Source organism: Cololabis saira, chromosome 19, assembly GCF_033807715.1.
Source record: "Cololabis saira isolate AMF1-May2022 chromosome 19, fColSai1.1, whole genome shotgun sequence".
Classification (NCBI taxonomy): Eukaryota; Metazoa; Chordata; class Actinopteri; order Beloniformes; family Belonidae; genus Cololabis; species Cololabis saira.
This window is the reverse complement of record NC_084605.1, coordinates 27,593,968-27,617,892: the sequence shown is the minus strand read 5'-3', so window position 1 is coordinate 27,617,892 and position 23,925 is coordinate 27,593,968. Positions and strand designations below refer to the sequence as shown.

At 43.9% G+C, this 23,925-nt stretch overlaps 1 protein-coding gene across 3 annotated transcripts in view; it reads left to right on the top strand.

The window, feature by feature from the left end:
• raraa (retinoic acid receptor, alpha a) overlaps window positions 1-23,925 on the top strand; it is a 157,401-nt gene that overhangs the window by 99,628 nt on the left and 33,848 nt on the right. The window contains exon 1 of one of the 3 annotated variants that reach the window (XM_061708849.1): window positions 15,465-15,905. The exons of the other annotated variants lie outside the window; for them this stretch is intronic. Within the exon in view, the coding sequence (XP_061564833.1) occupies window positions 15,728-15,905 (178 nt within the window). The 5' untranslated portion in view covers window positions 15,465-15,727. Of the gene's footprint in view, window positions 1-15,464; window positions 15,906-23,925 lie in introns of those variants that run through there. 3 annotated transcript variants of the gene reach the window in all.

Genomic DNA, 23,925 nt, shown 5'->3' with positions numbered 1-23,925 from the left:
TGCCTCCCGTTCTACTTTTGGAAACTCTAGGAGCCACAATTAAGCCTGCAGCCTGAGCAGTCTGCAGAAAAAAGTTTTAAAAATCAGCTTTTCAACCGAAATTCTTGAATCCAAACATCAGAAAAAACATTTCTCCTTAATAATTAACATGGATGATGGTTAAATTGGTTGCAGACTTGCTGTCGTTCCTGTGTACCCTTGAATTAAATAGTAATTTCCGCTGTGAGTAATAATACATCAAATCATCCAATGCTCTATTTCCCAGGCTCAATGCAGCTAATTAACAAGGGATCTTGTCTGAATTTTTGTTATATAGCGGACTTTCACAGTGGAAATGGCTAAAAGACAATAATAAGATAAGATAAGATAAGATATCCTTTATTTTCTCCCTCAGTGGGGAAACTTATTTGTCGTCAGCAGTACACACATATAGGGGAGGGGTAAAAAGACTGAAAAGTCAGAAATAAAAAATATATAAAAAATACAAAAAGATACGTATAAAATATGTATAAACACAGGATATGAACAGTATATACAGTTAAACAGTGCAGAAAAGCAGGTGGAGTGTTGTGAGGTAGATTGACAGATATTGCACATCTTATAATAATATTGCATGGATTGAGATGCTGAAAGAGCGTCACGCTTGACTCTGAGTAATAGTTTTGTAAGTCAGTCACTGAGATCAGCACATGAGGGGCAGCTGGCTCTTCCACCTCAGACTACTTCACGATAAGCCGAGGAAGCTCCGTCGTGTGACCGGTCACCCTCGTGGCCGCTCAACTTAGCGGCCGGCGGAAAAAGCAGTTAAGGGGATTAGGGAGAGTTGTATGTTTCCCCCGCCAGCCAAGTAGATGCTAAGAGACTATCGTCTGAGTGGGGGATGAGAACTATCGGAGGGGAAAAATTTGTATCAGATTTGCGCAGGGTAAGAGACGAGAAAAGAGAAGGAGGAGGGAATTATGTGTCGGGACAAGCAGAGAGATATGTGGAGATGAGGGGGAGCTGTTTAGGCATCACAACGAGAGATTACAGATCAGAGAACAAAAGGGTGATTACCTCAAGATATACATTATCAAAAGGACCTGCCTTATCAGATCTGTAAGGGCCAGTAAGGGCCTGATTGGGTAATGATTAATAATTTAGTTAAAACAGTTAAAAATGGGTAATGATAATTTAATTATAATTCATAAGGTTTACATTCGACTAAAATTCATAATTTGGCAATGTGTAGCTACATGATAAAGTCTTTTCTATGTTTTCTATGTTTTGTATTTTGTGTTTTTGACCGTGCGTTGGACTTGTAATTTACTTTAATCTTTTCAAGTAAACTTTTAAAAGCCAAGGAAAGTTGTCATGTCTCATCGCTGGCGTCCAAAATAGTGTTTTTGTGGACTGACTCAAAAGGTGGTACAAATAAGAGTGAGCAGAGTGCCACTACAAGATCTCTTCTCCCTTATGATTACTTCGACAAGTGTTTTCAACTTTTTGACAACTTTGGGGCAGGTACTGCTCTCCTGGTGGAGAAACTAGGAAACAAATAAATACAACTGATAGACAAGGTCAAGACTTTTAAGAAGCAATGGTTATTTCAATAAATACTCTCAATCAGTAAATCCCTGTATATTGTTTGACATATTTTCTAATGTACCTGCCAAAGCACTCTAACTTTCAAGAACACACTCCAATTATGATTCATGCTTTCAGTTGGTGCTTTTTATTCGTTCAGTCCATCTCTCCAGTGCAGCTCTCCAACGAATTGTATAAAAAAGGAACAGCACTCATATGTTTACAGACATGGTATCTTGTGTCTATTATCTCTGAAAGGTCTGATTTGTCCTATTTCAAGAATTAATTGCTTACGTCCTTGAAAATGGATGTTCTTCCTGTTGTTGACAACGAGTTTTGTATTTCTGTTGTCGAGCTGTTTTATAATTGCTTTTGATAAGCTATGGTCTTTTTAAGCCTTAACTAAAATGTTTTTCTTCTCTTTCAAAAGACTAAGGCAGGCAGTCCATTAAAGACTGCAGCAAGCTCTGTCTCACTAATGTCCTTGACGAACTAATGGCTGTACCTGGATGTAGAAGTTTAGTATTTTCCGCCATTTTCCATCAATGCTCAAAAAAGAAATATGAGAATTGGATGTGCTTTTTTAAATTATGCTTTTTTTTCCTTCCAAAGTTTTGTGTTTTCATCCTTTGCCATACTTGCAGTTAAGTTCAGTTCAGCTCCGATCAACTTTATTGTACCCAAAGGTAAATTTGCTTTGCAATAAGCTGGTATAGCAAGTCCAGCAACAAGAAACCATCAGTACATACATATACAACATAAAAATAAACCAAAATCACATCATAAAGGGCTAAAACCTTATCTATTTATTTCGGAGGGTATAACTAGGTATAAAACCTTTGGTTTTGCATTGTGGTACTCTATATCTGCGTCCTGACTGAAGCTGGAAGTGGTCTTGTAGTGGATGAGAGGTGTCTTTTAAAGACATCTCTCATGCATGCGGATGTCGATGCTTAAGATTACTCACAGAACCTGCTGTTTGATTGATGTAATTTTACAAATTTAGAGCAGAATCATTAAGGTGATTTTATATGCAGCGCAGGATCTATATTCCTGTCCAGGTGCTCATTCCCGGAGCTTAGTGATGGTACTCCTCACAGCATTTTAACTAAGGACATGTAAACACCCAGACTGTAGAAATCAGTTTCAGAAAACAGTTTTCAAGTTGGTCAGATATTTTTGGTGCACGGACTGCTTTATAAAATACCGTGTAGTAGCTCAAAAACATTATTTCCATCACTGTTGCCTGTGTGTGAGCCATGCTGTGTGTGGTCTCGCTTTGGGAGAACAAATATACTCTTGATGATGTGTCCCTCTCAGCTCTTTTGCCAGATGACTGGGTTTTTTGGCACACAGAGGGACAGAGAGACACAGAAGGGATGTGGTCCATTGTCATCTCTTTGCTGGAATGATCGTGCACCTGCATGTTGCTGATGGTGGGATTTGCCACATGTACCTTTGACTGTAACAACTGCAGTAAAAGAAAAACAAACAGTAATGTGAGCTTGGACTCTTAACTGATTGTTTTGGCACGTCTATTAAATCAGCATTCTCAATTAGCCAGATGTAACTGGCATCTGCATCTGCATCAATTGGAAGTAAAAATAAAGCAATACTACACAATACCACGACTGTGTCTGACTCTAGATTTCCTCTGGGACTTTAAAAAGACAGTTAAGGCAGAATGGCTCACTCGGACAGCATCACCTACGTTTTAGATAACCAAGGTGTGTGTGTGTGTGTGTGTGTGTGTGTGTGTGTGTGTGTGTGTGTGTGTGTGTGTGTGTGTGTGTGTGTGTGTGTGTGTGTGTGTGTGTGTGTGTGTGTGTGTGTGTGTGTGTGTGTGTGTGTGTGTGTGTGTGTGTGTGTGTGTGTGTGTGTACAGAAAACACAGTTGTATGCAAATACAATACAGTTATTGGTTAACTGTCTGTCTGACTGATGGAGATCATCATGTCAGGCAATCAATCAAACTTTGTTTACCTTTCATACAACTCGTGCAACACAACGTGCTTTACAACATTTACAAAGTAGTACTAGGAGAAAAAAAAAACATGTATGTATATATATATATATATATATATATATATATATATATATATAAAAACCTCCCGGCTTCAACCACCAAAACACATCCAAATAAGCACAATCACACACCTGGACCATACCATCAATTTGAATAATAATGGAGCAGAAATGGAAGAAATTGACAATTAATTTGTTTAAGCAATTAAATTAATAAATAGGTATATGTTGAATGGTAAAGATATGCTAAATTATAAATAAAATCCTGTAAAAGCTCATTTAAACACTGAAGGCAAGAGATAATAATAATAATAATAATAATAATAATAATAATAATAATGAATTTAACTTGTAACGCACTTTCCATTCAATGAATCTCAAAGTGCTACACTTAGATCATTATTCATTCATACACATTCTCACTGGTGGTGGTAGCTACATTTGTAGCCACAGCTGCCCTGGGGCAGACTGACAGAAGCGTGGCTGCCATTCCGCACCAAACGGCCCCTCCGACCACCACCAACATTCATACACATTCATACACATTCACACTGAGATGACTGTTTACCTTTGAGTAATGATTAACACCATTATCATGCAGTGTTGTAATATACAGTTGTAAATCCACACTAACACTGGAGACATTTATGACACTGTACTTTCACTTATGCATGCATATACTGTACAAACGATCATTCGTGTGATTTCACCGGTGTCGCAGCTTGTTGAGGCACGTGAAGCCTTTGCTCGTGCACGCTCGTTTGCATCCAAATGCCTACACGTGCCAAACCCGCGAGTGCGCGAGTTCCCCTCGTTTGGATGCGGCGCATGTATTCGCATGCCGCCTCATACTAACAGGGTAATTTTATGGGAATTTCTTTTTGGGGCAGATGAATGTCAACAGATCCATTATCCTTTATCTGAACTCCTCAGAGCAGAGCGAGACAGAGTGGTTGATGGTGATGATGATGGTTCAGTGGATGGATGGATGGATGGAGGGATGGAGGGATGGATAGGTGGACCATTTGTGTCCTATGACACACTCCTGTTAACTGTCACTTCTGTCCTTTATGAATTATTCACCCACAGTTTCTCCACTTCAGCGTTGCAATGTCCTCCATCGGAAAAGCTCACACCGAACAAAGTTCATGAAAAACAAATATAAAGCTAGATTTGACAATAAATTGCCTCCATCTGCAGATGTTATTGCAGATGACGGACAATTGATACATTATTCTTTCATATACTTTAGTTATACATCTATTATGAAATATCTCACTATCTTTCAGAAGTGCAGAAGATCTGGGCTTCCTTCTGCGTTTCTTCTCTGCAATGGTGTGGTGGGAACTTCAAGTGGATACGGATTACGCAGTACCAGAGCTGCTGACTGACTCCGCTGGAGTTGCCACACAAGTGCAAAAAAAACAGAGTTGCGTTCAGAAATCAGACATGACATCAGACATGCTATCCATTTTGCAACATGGAGAAGTTGCAGAAAATGATGCAAATGTTAAAAAACATTAGTTATGAGTGCGTTTTTGACATAATCTACAGTTTTCTGGGTTGTTTTTTGTTCACTGTTGCATCAAACAGTTGTTACAGTCATTTGGACTTATTGCAAAATCTGTGTCAACATGCTTTACATTTAGCAATTCGTGAAGTCCGATCTGCTCACTCCCTTTTGGCTAATAATCGAGCCGTAACATGTGAATTCAGTTTATTTGCTAAATGCAGAAGAAAAATTGCCTTGAGGAGGAAGAAGAGGAGTGGAATATAGATCAGCACCTCCCATCACAGATGTTTTGGTTGGATTAAGTCCAGCACTTGTGAAGAGCTTAACAGTAAATTCTTGCATCTCTTAGCCATTAAACCCATGTCCTACTTCTCATCAACCAAAATGCTTATATGTAGAACTGGCATGCTCACATTTGGCCTTCAGAGAGCCATGTGGCTGCTTCATCAGTACGCTTGAACCTATAGATCAATAGATGACTACATTAAACATGTAGTGATGTTAGCTCCAAATGATAGCATTATTGTTCATTCTTTATATACTTGTTCAACTGACCTCATTTAATTTTGATGGCGTGTCTCAAACTGCTTTATTCCATTTTTATTCTGTGTAATAAAATAGTTCTGAATCGACCCTGTCATGATGATGAACCTCGTCTGTGCTAACAGCTGCATTGGTGGAACGACCAATGTTCCAGACAAGGATGCTGTATGGAGAAAAAGAGGGAGCAAGGCTGTGATGGATGGAGAAAGACAGGGAGATGGGGGGAAAACGGTGGGCCGTTTGCCAACTAGGTTAGAGGTGCTCATGCTGATGTTTTCTGGGTTGCATGGAAACGGCTCTAGAGTCCAAACAGGCAGACCTGGAGCATGTACGCGTCTGGTCAGAGGCGGTCTAGACAGCCTGACGCTTAGCTGGTTTGCTAACTTAATTATGCATCATCCCCTGTTTATTCACAGCAAACACGATTACTGTTACATACCTCGGTTCTCGTCTTGGCACGGGAAGGATCTGACATGACGTTTTTGATTAATTCAATGCCTTGATGCGAATATCTAAATAAAGGACCTTCCCGCTGCACTTGAACACCAGTGAGCTGCGTAAAAGCAAAGATTAATTCTAATTGACTGTCGTCATCTAACTTGGATGCAGAATTGTGAAAGGTGAAACGTTGAGGGTTTTCTTTGATGATTTTGTTGACGCCTGATGAGTTCTCACCTCCACACATGAGCTCAACTGTGAACTCCTCCTTGCACCTTTTAACACATTTACTGCGGCGTCTCTTTTTTTACCAATTATATGTGCAAACACTGATGGGGACAGATCCATGCCAGTTTGTCACACACACAAGCTCACAATTGGAGAAATGAACATATTCACACAGATTTACATTTTCTGGCAGCACCATAGAAGCTTGGCCTCACTTTTCTTCTTCTTTTTTTATGCAAGAAACATTGGCAGCTTAGAAGGAAAGACAGAAGAAGCTCCAGAGATGGCAGAGAGACAGTGAAAGAAAGAGAGGGGGAGAGAGGGAAGGGAGAATGGGGCTCTCCATCATGCTGTCAGCAAAGTGCAGCTTTAGTCTTTGCGAGGAATAAAGAGTGTTTTTAAAAGGTGCTGCGAGGTGCGACAAAGATGAGTCAGATAAATGACTTCTCTTTTTCATTCAAAGAACCTAGTAAAGCCCACTGGGTCACTGCGTGCGTGTGTGTGCGTGTGTGTGCGTGTGTGTGTGTGTGTGTGTGTGTGTACAAGGAGACAATAAGAGTGTGTGTGCAAGGATAAGGAGAAAATTTAAGACAGTGTGGATGCTTTTGCTTGCCGCTTGTGTTTGTGAATTCCCCCAAAACCCAGACTTTTGACATGGCCGGCTGATGTTTTTGTTACTCCTGACATTATAACATATTATGTCTTTTCTGGCTGTTGCCCCTCTTTCACCGCTGAGTGGGAAAAGTAATGTAGTTCATAGGGGGCATGTAAGGTGGAACAATGGCTCAAAAATATTGAATAAGGACTGAAAGGGGGCCACGGTCTGAATGACAATAGGCCAGAACTGGGGCCGAGGACTGATGATGCTGGGGGGAGACAGTCCAGATTGATGATAGATCTGCTCTGGTTAAATATTATCAGGCTTCTTTTTTATGTATCAACCCCCTCTCCTTTTCTGGTACCACGCAGAGAATGGCAAGATGTTGCCAGATAATGATCTGCTCCTCTGTCACTTTCTCTTTGTGCATCAGCCCATTTACTTACTTTTGAGACACTCCCCCTCTCTACGGGTTCACAACACAGATGGCTTGGGTAGCCATAGTGACTGCTAGTGGATGCCATCAGTCCAAAGCCAAAATAATGCCTTTGTTTTATTAAATTATTTTACTCTCAGAAGTATTCTGGCCTTATATGTGCAAAGTTAACTGCAGGTGTTGATAATTTCATTTCAGTTTTTTCACATACTTTATGGCTGAGAACAATGTTTTTTTTTCTTTTATTGATTAAATGAAATAGATATGCCCAAACGATTTTGCGCCTTTACAGAGTAGATATGTTTGTTGAAGTAGCTCCAGTTCACGAGTGTTCTGAGGTTGTACAAATAAAGATGTGGGTAGGTTTGTTGGTACTCTTCCATTAAAGAAAGAAAAATCCACTATTATCCTCATAGAAGTCCTGTTGGAAGACATGATCTAGGACTGAGATCAAGCTTTTTGACACTGGGCAGTACATTTCTTTCCAGAATGCCTTGATAGTCTTAACATTTCATTGTACCTGCACAGACTGAAGACACCCTGTACCGGATGCAGCAAAGCAGCCCTAAAACATAACCAAGCCCCCTCCATGTCTCACGGTAGCTACAATCTTTTCTTTGATTTTTGCATTTGTGAACATAGAGCTGATGTACCTCGCTAAAAAACCTCCAGTGTGGTTTCATCTGTCCAAACGACATTCTCCCAGAAGCTTTGCAGCTTTTCAATAAGCATTTTGACAAATTACACTCTTGCTTTTTTTGTGATTTGCTTTCAACACTGGACACCTCCTGGCTGCCTGAAGGGTGCTGTGAGCTGACACTGATGTACTTTGACCTTGGGATTCACCTCGACTCTCTTTGGATGTTGTGCTGGGCTCTTTGGTTGCCATTCGAATTATCCGTCTCTTCAATTTAACATCAGTTTTCCCCCTTTAAATGATCAGACCGGCTGATTGCCAGATTGAAGACACTTCTGAAGCTAATTACAGGACATAATTGAGTTTAACATGTCACTATGGTCAAATGATTTTCTTAGGGGTACCATCTCATTTGCCTAGGCTGGTTTCATTCGTTTTTTTAATCATTCTTTTGAACCACACGTCAAAAGCAATTTTGTTTTAGTTAATTTCAGTAAATTATAATTTATCATCACTTTTGTCAGTTTTGAGTTTTTTCAGTGACCATTATGGGTTTTTATCTTTCTTTCACGGAAGAGTACCAGTGAATTTGTCCACGTGTGATCCGCCTCTGTACGTATGAAACCACGCAGCCATTTCTCTACGCTGCGATATAGATAGAGTTTGTTTACTTGGTGTGTAAAAGCCATATGATGGTCATCTTATTTTCAGTCGTTCCCAGTGTCTCTTTGCATTACCGCGCAAACAGTGTGATATTCGCTGGATTTTCTTTTGCATTTCTCTGAGTTTATTGTCTGGGTTTCAGGAGGGAGCTGACTCTGTTAATGCTGTCAGCAGTTGTGCTGAGTACCGGTACACCCGACTGCAGAATTCAATGGAAATGTGCTCCAGTAGGACAATATTGACTGCGGGGGGTTGTCCCCAGGTCCCAGATGACCCACACACATCTGAGATTTGTGTCTAAAGAGCTTCCTCTCATTCAATTAACTCTTCATACACACACACTCGAACATTGGGGTGTGTGGCGCATGGCAGCGGACAGAAATATCAGAGAGAAGTGCCTGCACTCTGCTTGTGGTGTAGCAAAGACATCTATTCCATCAACCCTCATACTGCTTGTTCCTTCAGGTTAGAATGAAGCAGAACACCCTACACCCCGACTTCCCCCACATCCCTGTAAAAAGGCAGGGCAACAGGGGCCACGGCGGCAACAGTGGCAGGGGCATTTGTCATGCTCTGAGCTGCAGCAGTCTGTCGCTCTCCCTAGGGCCTTTGTTGTTCCCAGCTCCCAACTTGCTGGCTAAGCAGGGGGATTTCACATGTTTCATTAACATCTCAACTGGCTCGGCACTTTTGAACATTTCACATCACTTCGGGGATGGCGCACCAACACTAGACGTACATACATCTACTTAAAACGTACAGTAAAACTCCACACGGAGCAAACAGTGTGCACAAGGGAGAGTAGTTAGTTCTGTGACAGAACAAGGCTGGATTAGAGTGGTATTACACATACCCCCACCCCACCTCATTCTACCCACATATTTGCACACACACACACACACACACACACACACACACACACACACACACACACACACACACACACACACACACACACACTGCACACATCCAGTGTCTCTGCAACAAGTGCAGCAATCGCTGTGCCCTGCCTGGTGCTGGCGTGAGGGGCACCGCTTAAGTGGAGGTCACTCGCAAAAGTGTTATAATGCTTTGGGTGGGGCACAACAAGACTGAGGGCAATCCACTTAAAACGAACCGCTAACAAACCCCCCTCAACACACACACACGCACGCACACACAGGCAGCCACTCTTAGATCCCCTCCAGCATCACACTTCTGAATGGAAAACAGCAAATTGGCCCTCAGTAGCACTTCAGATTGTAAAGAGAGCGAAAGCAGAGAGAGGGGCGGAGGGGAAGGTGGATCTGGACAGACGGAGAGGAAACGCTTCAAATCGGACACGAGCTAAAAATCCAATGCTTGAAACAGTGTTTTGAGGTGAAGGGGTGTCCTCCTGTGCCACCCCGCTGGATGTCACCCCCTTCGTTGACCCCCTGCACACTATGCTCTATTCATGTTTCTAACTCTGCAGTCAGTTAGAGCGTTTGTTGTGTCTAATGCTAGGTGGCTTTTGTAGGGGTTTTTTTCTGTTTTTTTGTTGTTGTTTTTTCCATCACTGTATTTCACCCCTGTACGTCTTGTCTTTCTTAATAGAATTAGCTCCATGTCCATCTGTAAGATCCAAACATCTCCCAGTTTCCGACAGCTAATGGGGGCCATTCCAGGTCTGGGATGACGGATATTCAAATATCCTTTCTCCAGGGTAACATTCATTGCAATTTTCTCTTGATTTGCTGAGTGATGGACTCATTGCGAAGGAACATAGACCTAATGATCATTGAGGAGATGGATTCTCTAACTCAAGGCTGTAGAGTGTGGACGATTACAAGCTATACAATAACCTACGTCTCCTCCCCCCTCCTCTGCCTCGCTCTCTCCTCTGTGCTGAGGTATTTCCAGAATGCCGCCGGCCACGATGGATTTATGAGTAAGCCATACTTTGGTAAACACTGATGGTGGGCAGCTTTGTGCTCCCCCTCCCCTCCGTGGTATAGTGAAGGTCCCCATAAAAAATGGGAAAACCAGGTTACGGCCACCATAGAGCTCGACTAAACAATAAAAGGCTTTATGGGCAGATATAGGCCTGTACCATAAATGCTGGTATCTGCTGTCGGAAGGACATTCAAGGGATAATGATTGGGGGGTGCTTTCACAAAGATCTGTACAACCACTAGTGTGTGTGTGTGTGTGTGTGTGTGTGTGTGTGTGTGTGTGTGTGTGTGTGTGTGTGTGTGTGTGTGTGTGTGTGTGTGTGCGTGTGCGTGTGTGTGTGTGTGCATCCAGTAAATTGACAGAAAGAAGGTGGAAGTGTTCATTGATAACTGGAGCTTGTTCTCACATCGACGGATCAGGCCCTCATTACACATTGGCTTGCTGTCGTGGAGCACAGCTGTTGGGTTTGGCCGGTGCTGCCTGTGCGGGTTGCGCGAAACCAGCTGTGCAAATACGCACATGCACAACTCTTAAAGGCAATAAGAGCAACAGAGTGATAACACATAGGTTGTTGAGTTTTAGGTAGACTTGAAAGCAAACATCCGCCACAGCACTCACGGGCATTAGCTCAAGGGTGATGTGAACCTGCCAGGGTTGGGGGTGGGGATTACAGTGCTGCTCATCAGTCGCAGGATAATGCTGCTGACGTGGTCATGTTTTGAACAACCGCTTGACCCAGCCCTGGGCAGCATAATCTTTATCTTTGAGCTCATTGCATCCCAGATCAGGACACACTCCAACTCCCAGCAGCGGTCCCTGTGTCAATATCTCTCCCTCTGTTGTTCCCCATCTTTTATTAGGTTGCTGGAAAGATTGGCAAAAGATAGAAAGCTTTGCAGAGGCTTGTCCCAACTTCCTTTATCGTCTGGGCATTAGCCATCTGCTGGCACATGTGCAGGAGTGCTCGGGGGGAGGTGTAGCATGGAGCGCTTGTGTTTGTGTAGTAGCCACTAAGGCAGACAGGAACTCTAAAATTAGGCCCTGGCCACTCTAACTCGAACATGTCTGGCCTTATCTTGTCAGGAGATGGCTTTTACCTAAGTCAAGTGTTGTGTGTTAGTGATACGACAGGTCTGATCTGTTTTTTTCTCTTTTTTCTGTTAAGTGTCTCCAGGCGGCCAGACCTCAGCAGATTTTCCCCCTTTTGACTTTAAGACAATTTGATTGTATTTTGATTTGACTGTCCACTCCAATAAAGAACACACAGTGTAGGAAGTGCTCATAACACAGAGGGGAAGAAAGTTTTTTTTAATTCAAAGTGCAGGAACATTAGGGTCAAGGGACAGCTGTTTGCAGATGTTGCTTGATTTTTCTCCACAATTTTGTGAACATTTAACACAAATTCTCCCTGATTAGCTAAATCAAGGTCTCCTCCGACAATGTTGACTCCAGTTTTGCAAAGGAGATGGTGGCCCTCCTCCTTTAATCATGCACAATAATCCAAGTGACAAAACAACCTATTGTTTGTTCTAACCTGTCAGCTCATCTCCCTGGGGAAGGAATGGCAAGGGAAGCACTATTTACTACTTTCTAACACCCATGATTGGATTGAGAGAGAAGGAGAGTGGGGGCAGTAAAAATAGTTTGACACCATCAAGGTCCAGCCAGCAATCTCCTCTCCGCCCTTGCCCATAAACCTCTTTGAATTCCTTCCTAAAAGTCCCTCTCCCACTCTTCCCCCATTCTCCCTCACTCTTCTCTACGCTTGACTCTAATTTTCAGCCTTGCTTCAAATCAAGGAAGCCCTGTTTACCTCTTGTGGTATTCTTCAGATTATTTGCAGTTACATAACCATGCCCGATGCAACTCCTCCGCCTCTGAATGGCGTTCTGATCAGACCTTGCCACCAATTTTCCTGGATTTTATGTAGCCACCCTTGGAGGCCCAAATCCCACGCCTGAGACTTGGCTCTAGGCAACAATTTAAGAGATTGAGACTCAATCTCATTCCCTCTGACTCTGCTGCGCTAAAGTACTTTTCCATGTTCTCAGGAGTGTGTTGTGTGTTGATGCTGGAACAAGCAGACCCACCTGGACCGGTGTGTAAATGTGGCCTACTCTCTCGTGCCTTTCACGTTCTCTCTCTCTGTCTGTCCCTCCTTTCTCTTTCTCACAATTTTTTTATAGTGTTTACTATGCTGACATCTTTCACTTCTCCCATGTGGCTCTAGTTGTCCATCGAGTGCTTCAGGTCTTACATGAGTGCATGCTAATACATTGTGTGGAATTGCATGAGTTGGTTTTTCCCTTGATGCTTCACCTTCCTCCCATCGTCAAGAAACATGTTTTTCAGGTCAACCTCTAATTCTAAGTTGGCTGTAAGTGTGATTTAATCATTTATATATTTTTACACTGCCTAAAAAGTAATGTGGAAAAGCACTTTATTTTCTCCAATCTAATATTTTACTCATCCTCCTCCTATTAAGTAATGATCAACAGTCTGTTATCTCTTGGCTTGTCACGGGGTGTCACCTGAGGATGGGAGCCCTCCTCTCCCCTTGGAGAAGAAGACAGAGCCTGGAAAATGAGCATTTTCTGACAACGATTACTCAGAAGGCTAATCCTGTCAAGGAATGTTTGGCTATCAATCTAACGTAGGGGTCGCCATGGCCCCAGCCTACACGTTGGCTCTTATCAAGTAGTGTAAACACACTGGGGTCTGCATTCAATAAGTGTCACAGTCAGTGGGGGCGGAGCAGGCAAAGACCCACCTCCAAAAACCCCCTCCTGCCAGTCCTCCATGCTGATAATCCTTTTGAAAAACTGTTCTGGTCAGATCCAGCTGTGGCCTGTGGTTCAGGTGTGGAGGGGGAGGTGAGCGATCATTTCACTAGTGGTTTAATTTATGAAACAAGTCAGTCACTATTTTTTGGATTGGCCACCATTCAGATATATGTAGGAAAATTATGTTTTCCCTCCACCCAGTCAGTTTTTCATCTTCATTATGAGGCTACTGTATTTAATATACAGTACATGTGTCCTAGTTAGGTCTCTCATGTTGCCAGGGCAACCACTTTTATTTGCCTTCTTCCCCAAAACAAAGAAGTTGTGTTTTTACCTTGTACAGGGGTATATAGCCTTATTGTACTCTCTATTTACCTTGGAAGTTGGATCTCACAGTGACATCACACCCAAATCGACTGTGTTTCAGTTCCTTGCCTCTGTTAATAAAGTGGAACTGGAAAATTCCAAGTTCAAGTACAAATTGAACACTCTATTAATCTGTATTGTTGGAACCAGCAGATGTCTTTGAGATCAGGGCGTGATTGTGAGTTTTGAAGAGTGTGAGAAAAAGCAAGAGACTGATGATGAGACATCTTAAGGTGCGTTAATGAGATGGCGTATTGCTTTTATTTCCGGTCTTTGCAGTGTTACTATTTGGATCACCTGACTATGAAGGACTAACCTCATGCTTTTCCAGCACTTGAAGTTTGGGCATCACGTAGATGAACGATTGCATGAAGGTTTACAACAGTGTTCTGCAGAATATTGCGGAGTATCATTTCACAAAAGGCCTGATGCAACTGAGGCAAAACAACTTCCTACACTTTATGCCAGCTGTGAGTAAACTGTGAGAAAGTGTCGGTTACCATGACTGGGTGACTTTGCCACTTTTGTTTCTTAATGTGTGCTGTGTGAACTGAGGCGCCTCTCTGGGCAACACTCGAGGAAAAGTGTAATGGCGTTACTCTGGGTGTACAAGGTGGGAAACCTTGAATAATGTGGGATAGGGAGCAAACCAGAGAGGCGAATCCGAGTCATCCAGTGGGTCACCAGGAGGTGAGGCTGCCTTCTTCCCTGGGTTCAAGAAAAGTTCAGCAGCATAGCATTAGGCAAATTAGGGAAACAGAGGCTGGGGGAGAAAAAAAAAATCACAGGGTAGGGACTGATGAGAGCATGGGGGTCAAATTAGTTGGAAGGAGGAGCCCAAACAGAGTGAGAAGAGCAAAGGAACTTCCAGGAAAAGGAGCAAGAGAGATGCATTCTGTGACAGCTCTCGCTGTGTCCATGAACTCCATGTAAAGATATGAAAGACTAATTACTGAGCTTATATAACTTAATCAAGTCCCTCAAATACACTCCTATTTAAAGCCCCCCGCTGCTGGGTTTGAGGGGGGGGCGGGGCTCCGTGCAGGCCCGCTGTGACGTCGCCGAACGGGTTAAAAGTGGGAGGAGCCACGCATGAAAGACTGAGAGAGAGAGAGAGAGGGGGGGAATAATAAAAAAGAAAAAGAAACCCAGTGGAGGTGGAGCCACAGCCCTCAGCTGCTGCGCCTTGTCACACTTGTGCAGAACACGAAAGCCGCTCGGTTAGCTGTGGAAATGATGGAGGTTTCCTCCCCGTGAATCCCGGCGAGGCTGCTTGTTTTGGCCGGAGCCTGGACGCCGGAGCGCGGCTTTGTGACCGCAGACAGACGCGCAGACAGACGCACGGACAGACAGACAGACGGACACGGGCTCATCCTCGCAGCTCTCGGGAGCGGAGTCCACCCACTAACGGGACAAGCGACCGGAACCCGAAGGGACACGCAGAAACTCCGCGGGATTTCCTCTGTGATATTTCCTCCTGCATCCCAAACCTTCAATCCGCGCGTGTTTTTTTTTTTTGCAGCCACGGACAGAGAGATTTAATTATTTTTTTTTCTGCTTTCTTTCTTTGGATTTAACCTTCCGCTTACCCTGCTCCGTGTGGTGTGGATAAAGCCTCACATGTTTGCTGTGTTTCAGCGAGGCCGAGCGACCGGGAGCGATCATATTTGTGCTGAAGTTCGTGCTGTCCGCGGTGTTTACCGTGAGCACCCTGCACTATGCTGCCCTCTCTCCTCAATAATGTTTCCAAACTGAGCGAAGCCGACTAGGCTGCTCCAAAAACACTCGCCCGGGATGCCAAACGTCCACATGCCCCCGTTGTGCTTGGATTTATCACTTTTCCCTCAATTTTAATGCAGTTTCCCTCCCCGTGTCCCCCCCTTCCTCACATTCTAGCTCTACTGGTGGCGAGCTGACGAGGCTCGGCTGGTTAAAAAAAAAAAAACATTTATCTTTTTTCATATATATATATATATATTATTTTGATTGCATTTCCCTGTCGCCCCCCCTGCTGCGTATGATGTACGAGAGTGTGGACGTTGTGGGACTGAATCCCAGCCCGAACCCGTTTTTAATGATGGATTACTACAACCAGAGCCGAGGATGCTTGATCCCAGATAAAGGGCTGGTGCCCGGAGCGCCGCATCCCTACAGCACGTCCATCAGAAACCAGCACTGGAACGGCTCCAATCACTGTAGGTGCCTTTTCCTGCCCTCCCAACTTCATCCCACTAATAGGAGGCGGGGGAGTTGGTATATGTGTGTGAATGCATTTCCCTCCATGCAGCAAACCTCTTGTGTTTACATAATTGCAACACTATAAAATATCACCACTGTGTTTCATGTTACCAGCATCAGGGAGCCTCGTCCCTGCCACATGTATACTTGACCCACTTTTCTGGTTTCCCACTTTTCTGTCTCGGAATGCGCCCAGGTTGTGTTTGTTTTCTTTCTTACTTTCTTTCTTTCCTTTTCCTGGGAAACCTCATCTAGACTGTTGCAAGCCACTTGATCAGAGGTTTGGACGTCCCTGTACTACAAACAATGTCTGCGTTAATCAGCTCTAACTTTTCTGCTATTTTTATCCCGGGTTACTCTGGTAATCCCGATGCTTCACAGGCATTATACTGGGACAGGTTTGTTTGACGTGACACTCGGGAAGTTTTTGCATTTATGTTTAGGAAAGGTAGGGGGTAACAATTTAATGTCATGGGTTCTAAACAATTCACTCTGGAAGTTAAACGTTTAGGCCTCATATTCAGCTCTAAGCTCCTGCATAGGAATAAATATTTACTTTACTCGTACATGCAGCGTGGATTGAATGTTTGTCAGCGCAGTTGTCCAGGAATGACATCAACAGGCTTTCTGCCAAGATTGTTAAAACATTCTCAACTTTTAACGGCGCTTTTGTAATATCAGGAAGACTTGGTTCAGATCAATGACTTCTGCTGAGGCATGTGCTCGGTGTGTGGTTCTTGTGGTTGAGCAGGAACAAACGGGGATATCTGTCTAGTCATACAGTATCTGCTGCAATAAGAGAAAGTTTTATTGCAAGGACAGGGGCCCCGTCCCATTCTTCACCTCAATGGACCAGCGCTGCACGAAGCTTCTGCAGGCCTTTTACAGAAGAGAGTTCTGTTGTCTTTCGCTGCGGGAGCATAAAAAGGCAGGAATCTCCACAGGCTCTTGAGGGTCAATTTCCTCCTCGTTTCAAGACCATAGAAAACATGCGACAAAGGGGAAATTTTACACAGGAATTTCTGATGTTTGGCTGCAACAAAAGCGGCCAAAGCTGTTTTGTTTGTGTTGTAGTCTGCCTCCATCCCTCTCTGTTGATGCTTGTTTTTCCAAGTCCGATGAGATTAGAATTTCCTCCTGACCAAAGAGACAAATCATTTTTCCGAGATATGCAGCGAGCTTGATAGTATTTATTGAGCTGGTCCACAGCTCTAGTGGCCGCATTGATTCAAACCATGTGAGCCCATCTGAGGGAGACGGTGGGGGTTTTGGCCTAGGAAAAGACCTCTGATCCCTCAACTCCACATTGTTTTGCTCAAAGGAGGAATTGCAGGGGGAGTGGGAGTGGGCGGGAGGGTGGAATAGCCGCTCTTTGCCTTACTGCTTGAATGTTATAAAAAATGGACTGCACATCCAGGGGATGTCGTGTGGAGGTACATCATCCGTCAGTGTCATCACGTGGCTCGGAGGCCTGTTGGTTTATACGGTTCGCAAAAGTAAACAAACACAGAACAAGATGTCTTTTGCACCTCCTGTTCTTAAAACAGGAATCCAAACCAGTGTGGCTTAAAAAAGCACGAGACGGATCGCAAAAACATCTGGCTTTATCGGTTTCTCAACTCCTTTTTTTTTTTTTTTTTTTTTTTTTTTTTTTTTGAGAACGATACACAGACATCACTGACAGTAGTCTAATGGTATGTTCCCCTGGACGTGTGTGTAGCAGTGAATTACTGATTTTTTTCTCTCTCCTTTTTAGTGCTTTTCTTTTTATGGTCTGTTTTTTTTTTTTTTTTTTTTTTTTTTTTTTAAACCTATCCACACTGGATCTAACTATTCATCACTGGCTTTAAAGGGGAGGACTTTTCCTCCAAAGTTGCACCCAGCGACATCTCCACTGAAGTGGATCAGCCCTAAAATGGCCTTCTGGACCCATTAAGTAGCTGGGCGTAAATCCAGATAAATGCTTCATCCTCGGTGTCATTAGTTCTTTAGAGACGCTTCCTCTTCACTCGTTTGACCGTTTTCCCCCGGTCCCTGTCAGCGTGGGTTTGCAAACAGACACCACAAGAAAGCTGCTCGTAATTTCGCTTATATTCAGAGCGCTGAATCTGATCGTGTCTGTGGTGAGAAGTGCAGAGCCCTGCAGATTAAATGATTTTTTTTTTTTTTTTCGTTCAGAGTGCCTGCCAGAATCCTTACAAGAGTTAGGGGCTCATGCATGAAAGAATGTGCATGACCTTGTTCACATGACTGTCACACACACACGCAAAAAAAAAGGGGTATGAAGCGAAAAGGGATTGCATCAGGGGCTCAAATGCTCAGCAGCCCATAGGCTTTTTGTTCTTTTCCTTTTTTCTTTTCTTCTTTTTTTTCTCAGGCTCTTCACAGTGTAAAGGAAAGTGATCACCAGGGATTTTCACAGAGTGAACATGAGGTGGAGAGTCAGGAGAGCTTTAGCTGGTTTGCCTCCTCAAGACGAAGGATGCAGAAATGCAGTGCATGAGCACAGTGTGTCTGAGAGGCAAGTGACTGGCAGCTTAATCTGACTCATGTGGTATTTAAGTGCGGAAGTCTTTTTGCCTAGCAGGGGATGAGGACCATGAGAAGAAAAGAAAAAAAAAACAGATGGTGCTTTATTGTTTCTAGGTGCAGTGGACTGTAAGAGCGTTTTCAGTGGTGTTGCTGGGGGAAGTTGGTTGCAAAGATGATTTTTGTGTGTGTGAAGAACCTTAAGAGATTTGCCAGTAAAGTGTGAAAGCATGCGGTTTCTCTGAGCCACAGATGTGTCCTTAATTGTGTTTGCTGTCAGGCAGCATGAAAATACAAGAAAAATTATGGGGGGAAAAAAACTGTAGGTAACTGTTTGGCTTTTGTGCAGGCTAACAGTACCTGTAAATATCATTTCCTCTTCCCATCCTTTTATTTCTACGTGCAAATTTTATTTGGCAAGTGCCTGCTGAGAACTGGAAAAACATGAACAGCATAATGTAAACAGAGTCCTGCCCCCAAACATAATTGGCTGGGATGTTGTGAGGGTTTTTTTCTTTTTTGGGGGGGGGGTTGCTTTCATAAACAGCTGGATCAGAACAGTTATGGAAGAACATATCAGGATTAAAAAAAAAAGAAGAAACTGGTGTTTTTGACATAAAGCAGTGATGTGAATCCCAAGAATTTTCCCAGAATAGTAATGTGTTAAATGTGGAGTCCAAGAGCCTTGAGAAGTTTTTACCAAGTGTTGTTATTTGTTTGTTTTTAAACCCATGCATCATGGTGCTAATGTGATGAGCTGCCTTTTTGGGCCTTTATAGCTCCCAGCTTGAGGGAACTGGCAGGATAGATGGACACCACCGAGGCAAGGTCTTGTGTTCTCTCAGGGGTGGGGAGCATCAGGCAGGAGGCAGTCTGTGTCACGTCGGCCCAAACCCTTTCAGCCACTGGTGACATTGATTTAGTAACACCAGTGTGTGTGTGTGTGTGTGTGTGTGTGTGAGAGAGAGAGAGAGAGAGAAAAGAGAGGGAGAAATCAGTTTGTCCAAAGGAACACGCCTGCCTTCAGATGAACATCAATAACACATTTTGTCATCAAGGTATGTTTGCAATGGCAAAGAGGTGAAGGGAGTTCACTGCTGCCGCTCTCCTGGGAAAGGCTGCAGGGCAGCATTTCACAACCTGCCATCGCTCGCTCCCAAAACAGCACCTTGCCACCAACCTTCAAAGTTGTTACTGTCCGTTTTAATGCAATTCATCGTTTACTAAACTCACATGCCCTCAGAGCAGGACGTCCACCCAGATGGGAGGCTAATAAGAGCAACAGAGATGCACGGAGACTTTTCCTTTGTCTGATGTTTACATTTCACAGGTAGAATAAAAGGGGCGTGTCCCGTTGGCACGAACGATCTCTGCTCCAGCTGACGGTTGACTTTGATGTTATCTTTGGAGCAGCGTGCATTTACGTCCGAGTGTGGCTCCGCGGGAAGTTCAGCGTATGCAGCTTTTCCTCCTTTTTGGATATTTTCTTTTTCTTTTTTTTTTTTTTTGTCCACGCACAAACACGCGCTCGGACTCACTGACGGGCCCCAGCTTGTTTTCATAGAGAATTAGCCGGAGGCACCAGTCAGATTGTACTGTACACTCGTTTGGTTTGACGCTAAATCCCCACACAAGGGTCGGTGTACACTGCAAAGCTCACTTTGATGAACAAAGCAGGGCAGACACAAAAGATTCAGGCTGTGTCATTGATTCATCAGGGCTTAAAGAGGGCAGCTGATTGCAGACGGTGTGACAATGGGGACCGTAATCTCACTATCAATAATTACATTCTCCACCATGTCTGCCCTGCGCAGGTGAACACGCACACACACACGTGGGTATATATATATACACGCACACACGGGTGCATGGGAAGAAGATCAAAACAGTTCAGGTGAAAGGGAGGTGAGGGGGAGGAGGGGTCTACCCTATAAAATATTCATAGCTTCTTCATTTAAATCAATTCAGCTCTACAGGGGCAGTCGAGCATCAACTGTCAGAAATTGAGCTGGGCCTGTTGTAATCACTTCTTTACTTATTTCTACAGATGACTTGTTCGCAATGGGCTCTGCATGGTTAGTTCACTGGAACTGTCTCCCCTTCCCATCTCTGCAGCCCATCTCCGTGTTTTATCCCCTCCCTCCTATAATGGAACACACAGAAACTCATCTGGGTATTGAACCGCAGGCATTCATCACCCCAGGATTCATCTGCGAGAAATTTTCATTCTGAAAGTGTCTTTTTTTTTCTTCTCTCTTTCTCTCTCTCTCTCTCACGCGCTCTGCCCTCCGTCCCCGCTTCCACCTCCGCGGTGGCATCCTCCGCATGGCAAGCAAGAGCCGGGCAGTCAGTGTCGAGATTAATCTTCGGTGCCCGCCTGCTGTAATTTCTTTTTTATCCCGCTCCCCGTATTTTACAAGTTTCTCTGCCCTCCATTCTTTTTTTTCCCCCCCAGCATCTGCTATATATAGAGTGATTACATCATATGTTGCCTTGTTTCATCAGTTGCAGAGGACCTCTGGCTCCTCTTCCTCTCCCGTGCAGTCAGAAATGTTAGCTTTTCTCCAGTCTGAAGCACAGAGCTGTTGTTTCCACACGTCTGCTGAGGGATCTGTGTTAACATCACATGGGTGACAACTGTGCACACCTCAAGAAACCCGCACACGCACCCGTCAGGAGTGGAATGCCCTCCTATTTTGAGAATGGGACAGCCAAGAAAATAGGGTAGAGGTTGGTATGCTAAAAATACAAGAGCCTGGCAGTTCTGCCGGGGCAAAAATAGCTCTGTGTTGCTGCCGTCTCAGCCAGAGAGAGAGAGAGAGAGAAAGAGAGAGAGAAAGAGAGAGAACGCTCGGCTCAAGTTTTTGTTTAGCGCATGAAACAAGCTCTGAAAGAGAGATGTGAATCATTCATGTTTAACCATATTTATTCTCTCTGCACACAGAAACAAAATCCCTTTGGCTAGACTAATGCTTTTAATAAGATGGCAGATTGTCTCTTCAGATAGAAGAGTTTCACAGTGTCAGATGATCTCACTGTGGTTAATAAATAGAGCCTTTTCTTTCCCTCCCGCTCCAATAATACCTGGTGTGGGTATTTTTTGACAGAACCCTACGGGCACATATAGGGAAGTAGGAGAGACCTCATTGTATGCCTTGATTTATGGAAACATGTTTCCCATGTAACATTAGATGTCCGTATTACGTATCTTCTGCTTGTGTCATCCGGGTGCAGTCTAGTCCCGCTCGCTGCGGCCGGGGGACTGCCTCTCACACACCACTCTCCTCTCCTTCCCACAGTCCCCCAGAATCATTCCATATTCATTATATGTCTGACTGCAGCCCGGCCTCTGACATTTGACTCTTAAAGACCCACCTGGGACCGGGATGAAATGGACTGCCAACAGTGTGTTTGGAGGTGAGAAGGCAGAGTGTAGTGGTGGATAGTGATAGATAGGACAACATGTTCGACTGAAGGAGGCTGACAGTGCTCGGGTTACAGGCTACTTGTTCCCTTTAACCATGTTTGTGCGCTTGGGCATTATGTTAACTGAGAGATGCCTTGTAGCTGAGCAGCTCTGGACAGGTTTGGAAGACAGAATGAGGGGAAGAAAAAAAAAAAGTAAACCTCAAACAACTGGATCCTGTTCCTCATGAAAGGCACCTTTGTTTGCTTAAAAAAGATGCAGTCTGATATCAAGAGAGTCCCTTTTCAGATAGACGTATTATGCAACATTTGTTGTGACCTGCGCTCTCTCATCTGAGCCAATGTTAGTGAAACATTTTGGTTCAGAAGGACAGATGGTTGGCAGATATTTGACTAATGAAACAGTCCAGGCTCCTGGGGTTACAGGAGAAATACATATGACAAGACCTGTACCGTTTTGTTAATTTGATGGAGCTACTGGTTCTCTGAAATCCTTGACAATACCCAGTGCACTAAAATAATGGCCTAAAAAAGAAAATTCTTTTTTTTTTTTATGAATCTAGACACAGGATTGTCTCGACTATTACTTATTCCTACTCATCTTTTTTCAAAAGGCCCCAGTCAGCCTGGATGGGCCCTCAGTCTGGGGGACGAGGGTGCTCGGAGCGGCAAATATGCAGCCGTGCCGCACTTCGAGCGCAGAGGGCACATTCTGTTATTCCGTGAGATTTTTAACAGTAACCTGAAGAGAGCTTTTTATAGTCAACTAAAAAGATGAGGGAACGGTGGGGGAGAGGGGGTATGAAGACAGATTTGTTCATGATGTCTGTTTACTCTTATGACGAAGCAGCTTCAGTAAATGTCAAATTCGGGGGGAAAATGAGTTGGAACAGCCTAAACAAAGGTCAAAATGACTTTTTCCTAAAGTGTAATTACATAATAAGAGATGGAAAACGCATTTTTTTAAACATGTTTTGCTGTTTTAAGTAGCATAACGGATCAGCTGTTTCATCTTTACGGTTCTGTTTCAAGTTAGGGACCATTATGCCGTCTACTGTGTTTATTACAGATTAGCATTTTATGTCTACTCGCCTATGACCACACGGGGTGGAATATTTTCCCCACACTCTGTGTGCTGCAAATGTGTTTTTTGTGTTTCACTGGTTTAAATTCAATAATAACAAATAAATACCATTGTTGTGCTGTTGTTTTGTTTCCAGTGAGGTTAGCAGCGTTGAAGTTGGTATATTACAGTGAATATTTGCAGGTTTCTGCATGCATTGGAGCTGCGTCATGGCTGAAGGGAAGCCTCTATGTGATCTGTTGAGATCAAATCAGGGCCGCGAGAGCTCTTTGATAAATAGGCTTTCCCCTCCTCCCCGTCCCTGCTGCAGTCGTGGAGCTGACTAATGGAAAATGTGACAACAGTTCGAGCCGGAGTTGTCAAGTGGCACAGCGTGGCGCGACCATCTTCCTTTGCTTGTAGCGGTGCTGTTTAGCATCACAGCCGTGACACCCTGCTTTGCCCTCGCGCCATACGTGGGAAACCTTTGCACAGCGCTGCTGCCACTGTGGCGCTTCCACAATGGAGCTGGATTATTGTGTCTGGGCTGTCAACACCTCTCAGCTGAAAGAAAATGAGAGGGAGGTTAGGGGAGAGAAAGGGAGACGGATCTCAGTCATGGGGAAGGGAAGGGAGGGCTCCGGGAGAGCTGGCATTTTGGAACAGTAATCTCTGTGGAGCCTTTCAGGGGGTTTAATGTCATTTTTGGCCTCTGGATTTTTGCCCTTTTCTCCTTTTGAACAAAAAGCAGCTGAGAGCGAATGGGGCGGGAAAGGAATGAGGAAATATGTAAAAGGATACAGCAGAGAGAGGCGGGGGGAGCCCAGCTCAGTGACTGATAGTATTAGTGTTCTAGCACGACTGATGGGGACTTGGCTTGTGTCCAGTCGCTGCAAACAGGCCAGTGGTGGTAAATTGAGTCTGGTACAGAATGACCTGTGTCTCCGTCCCATTTAACA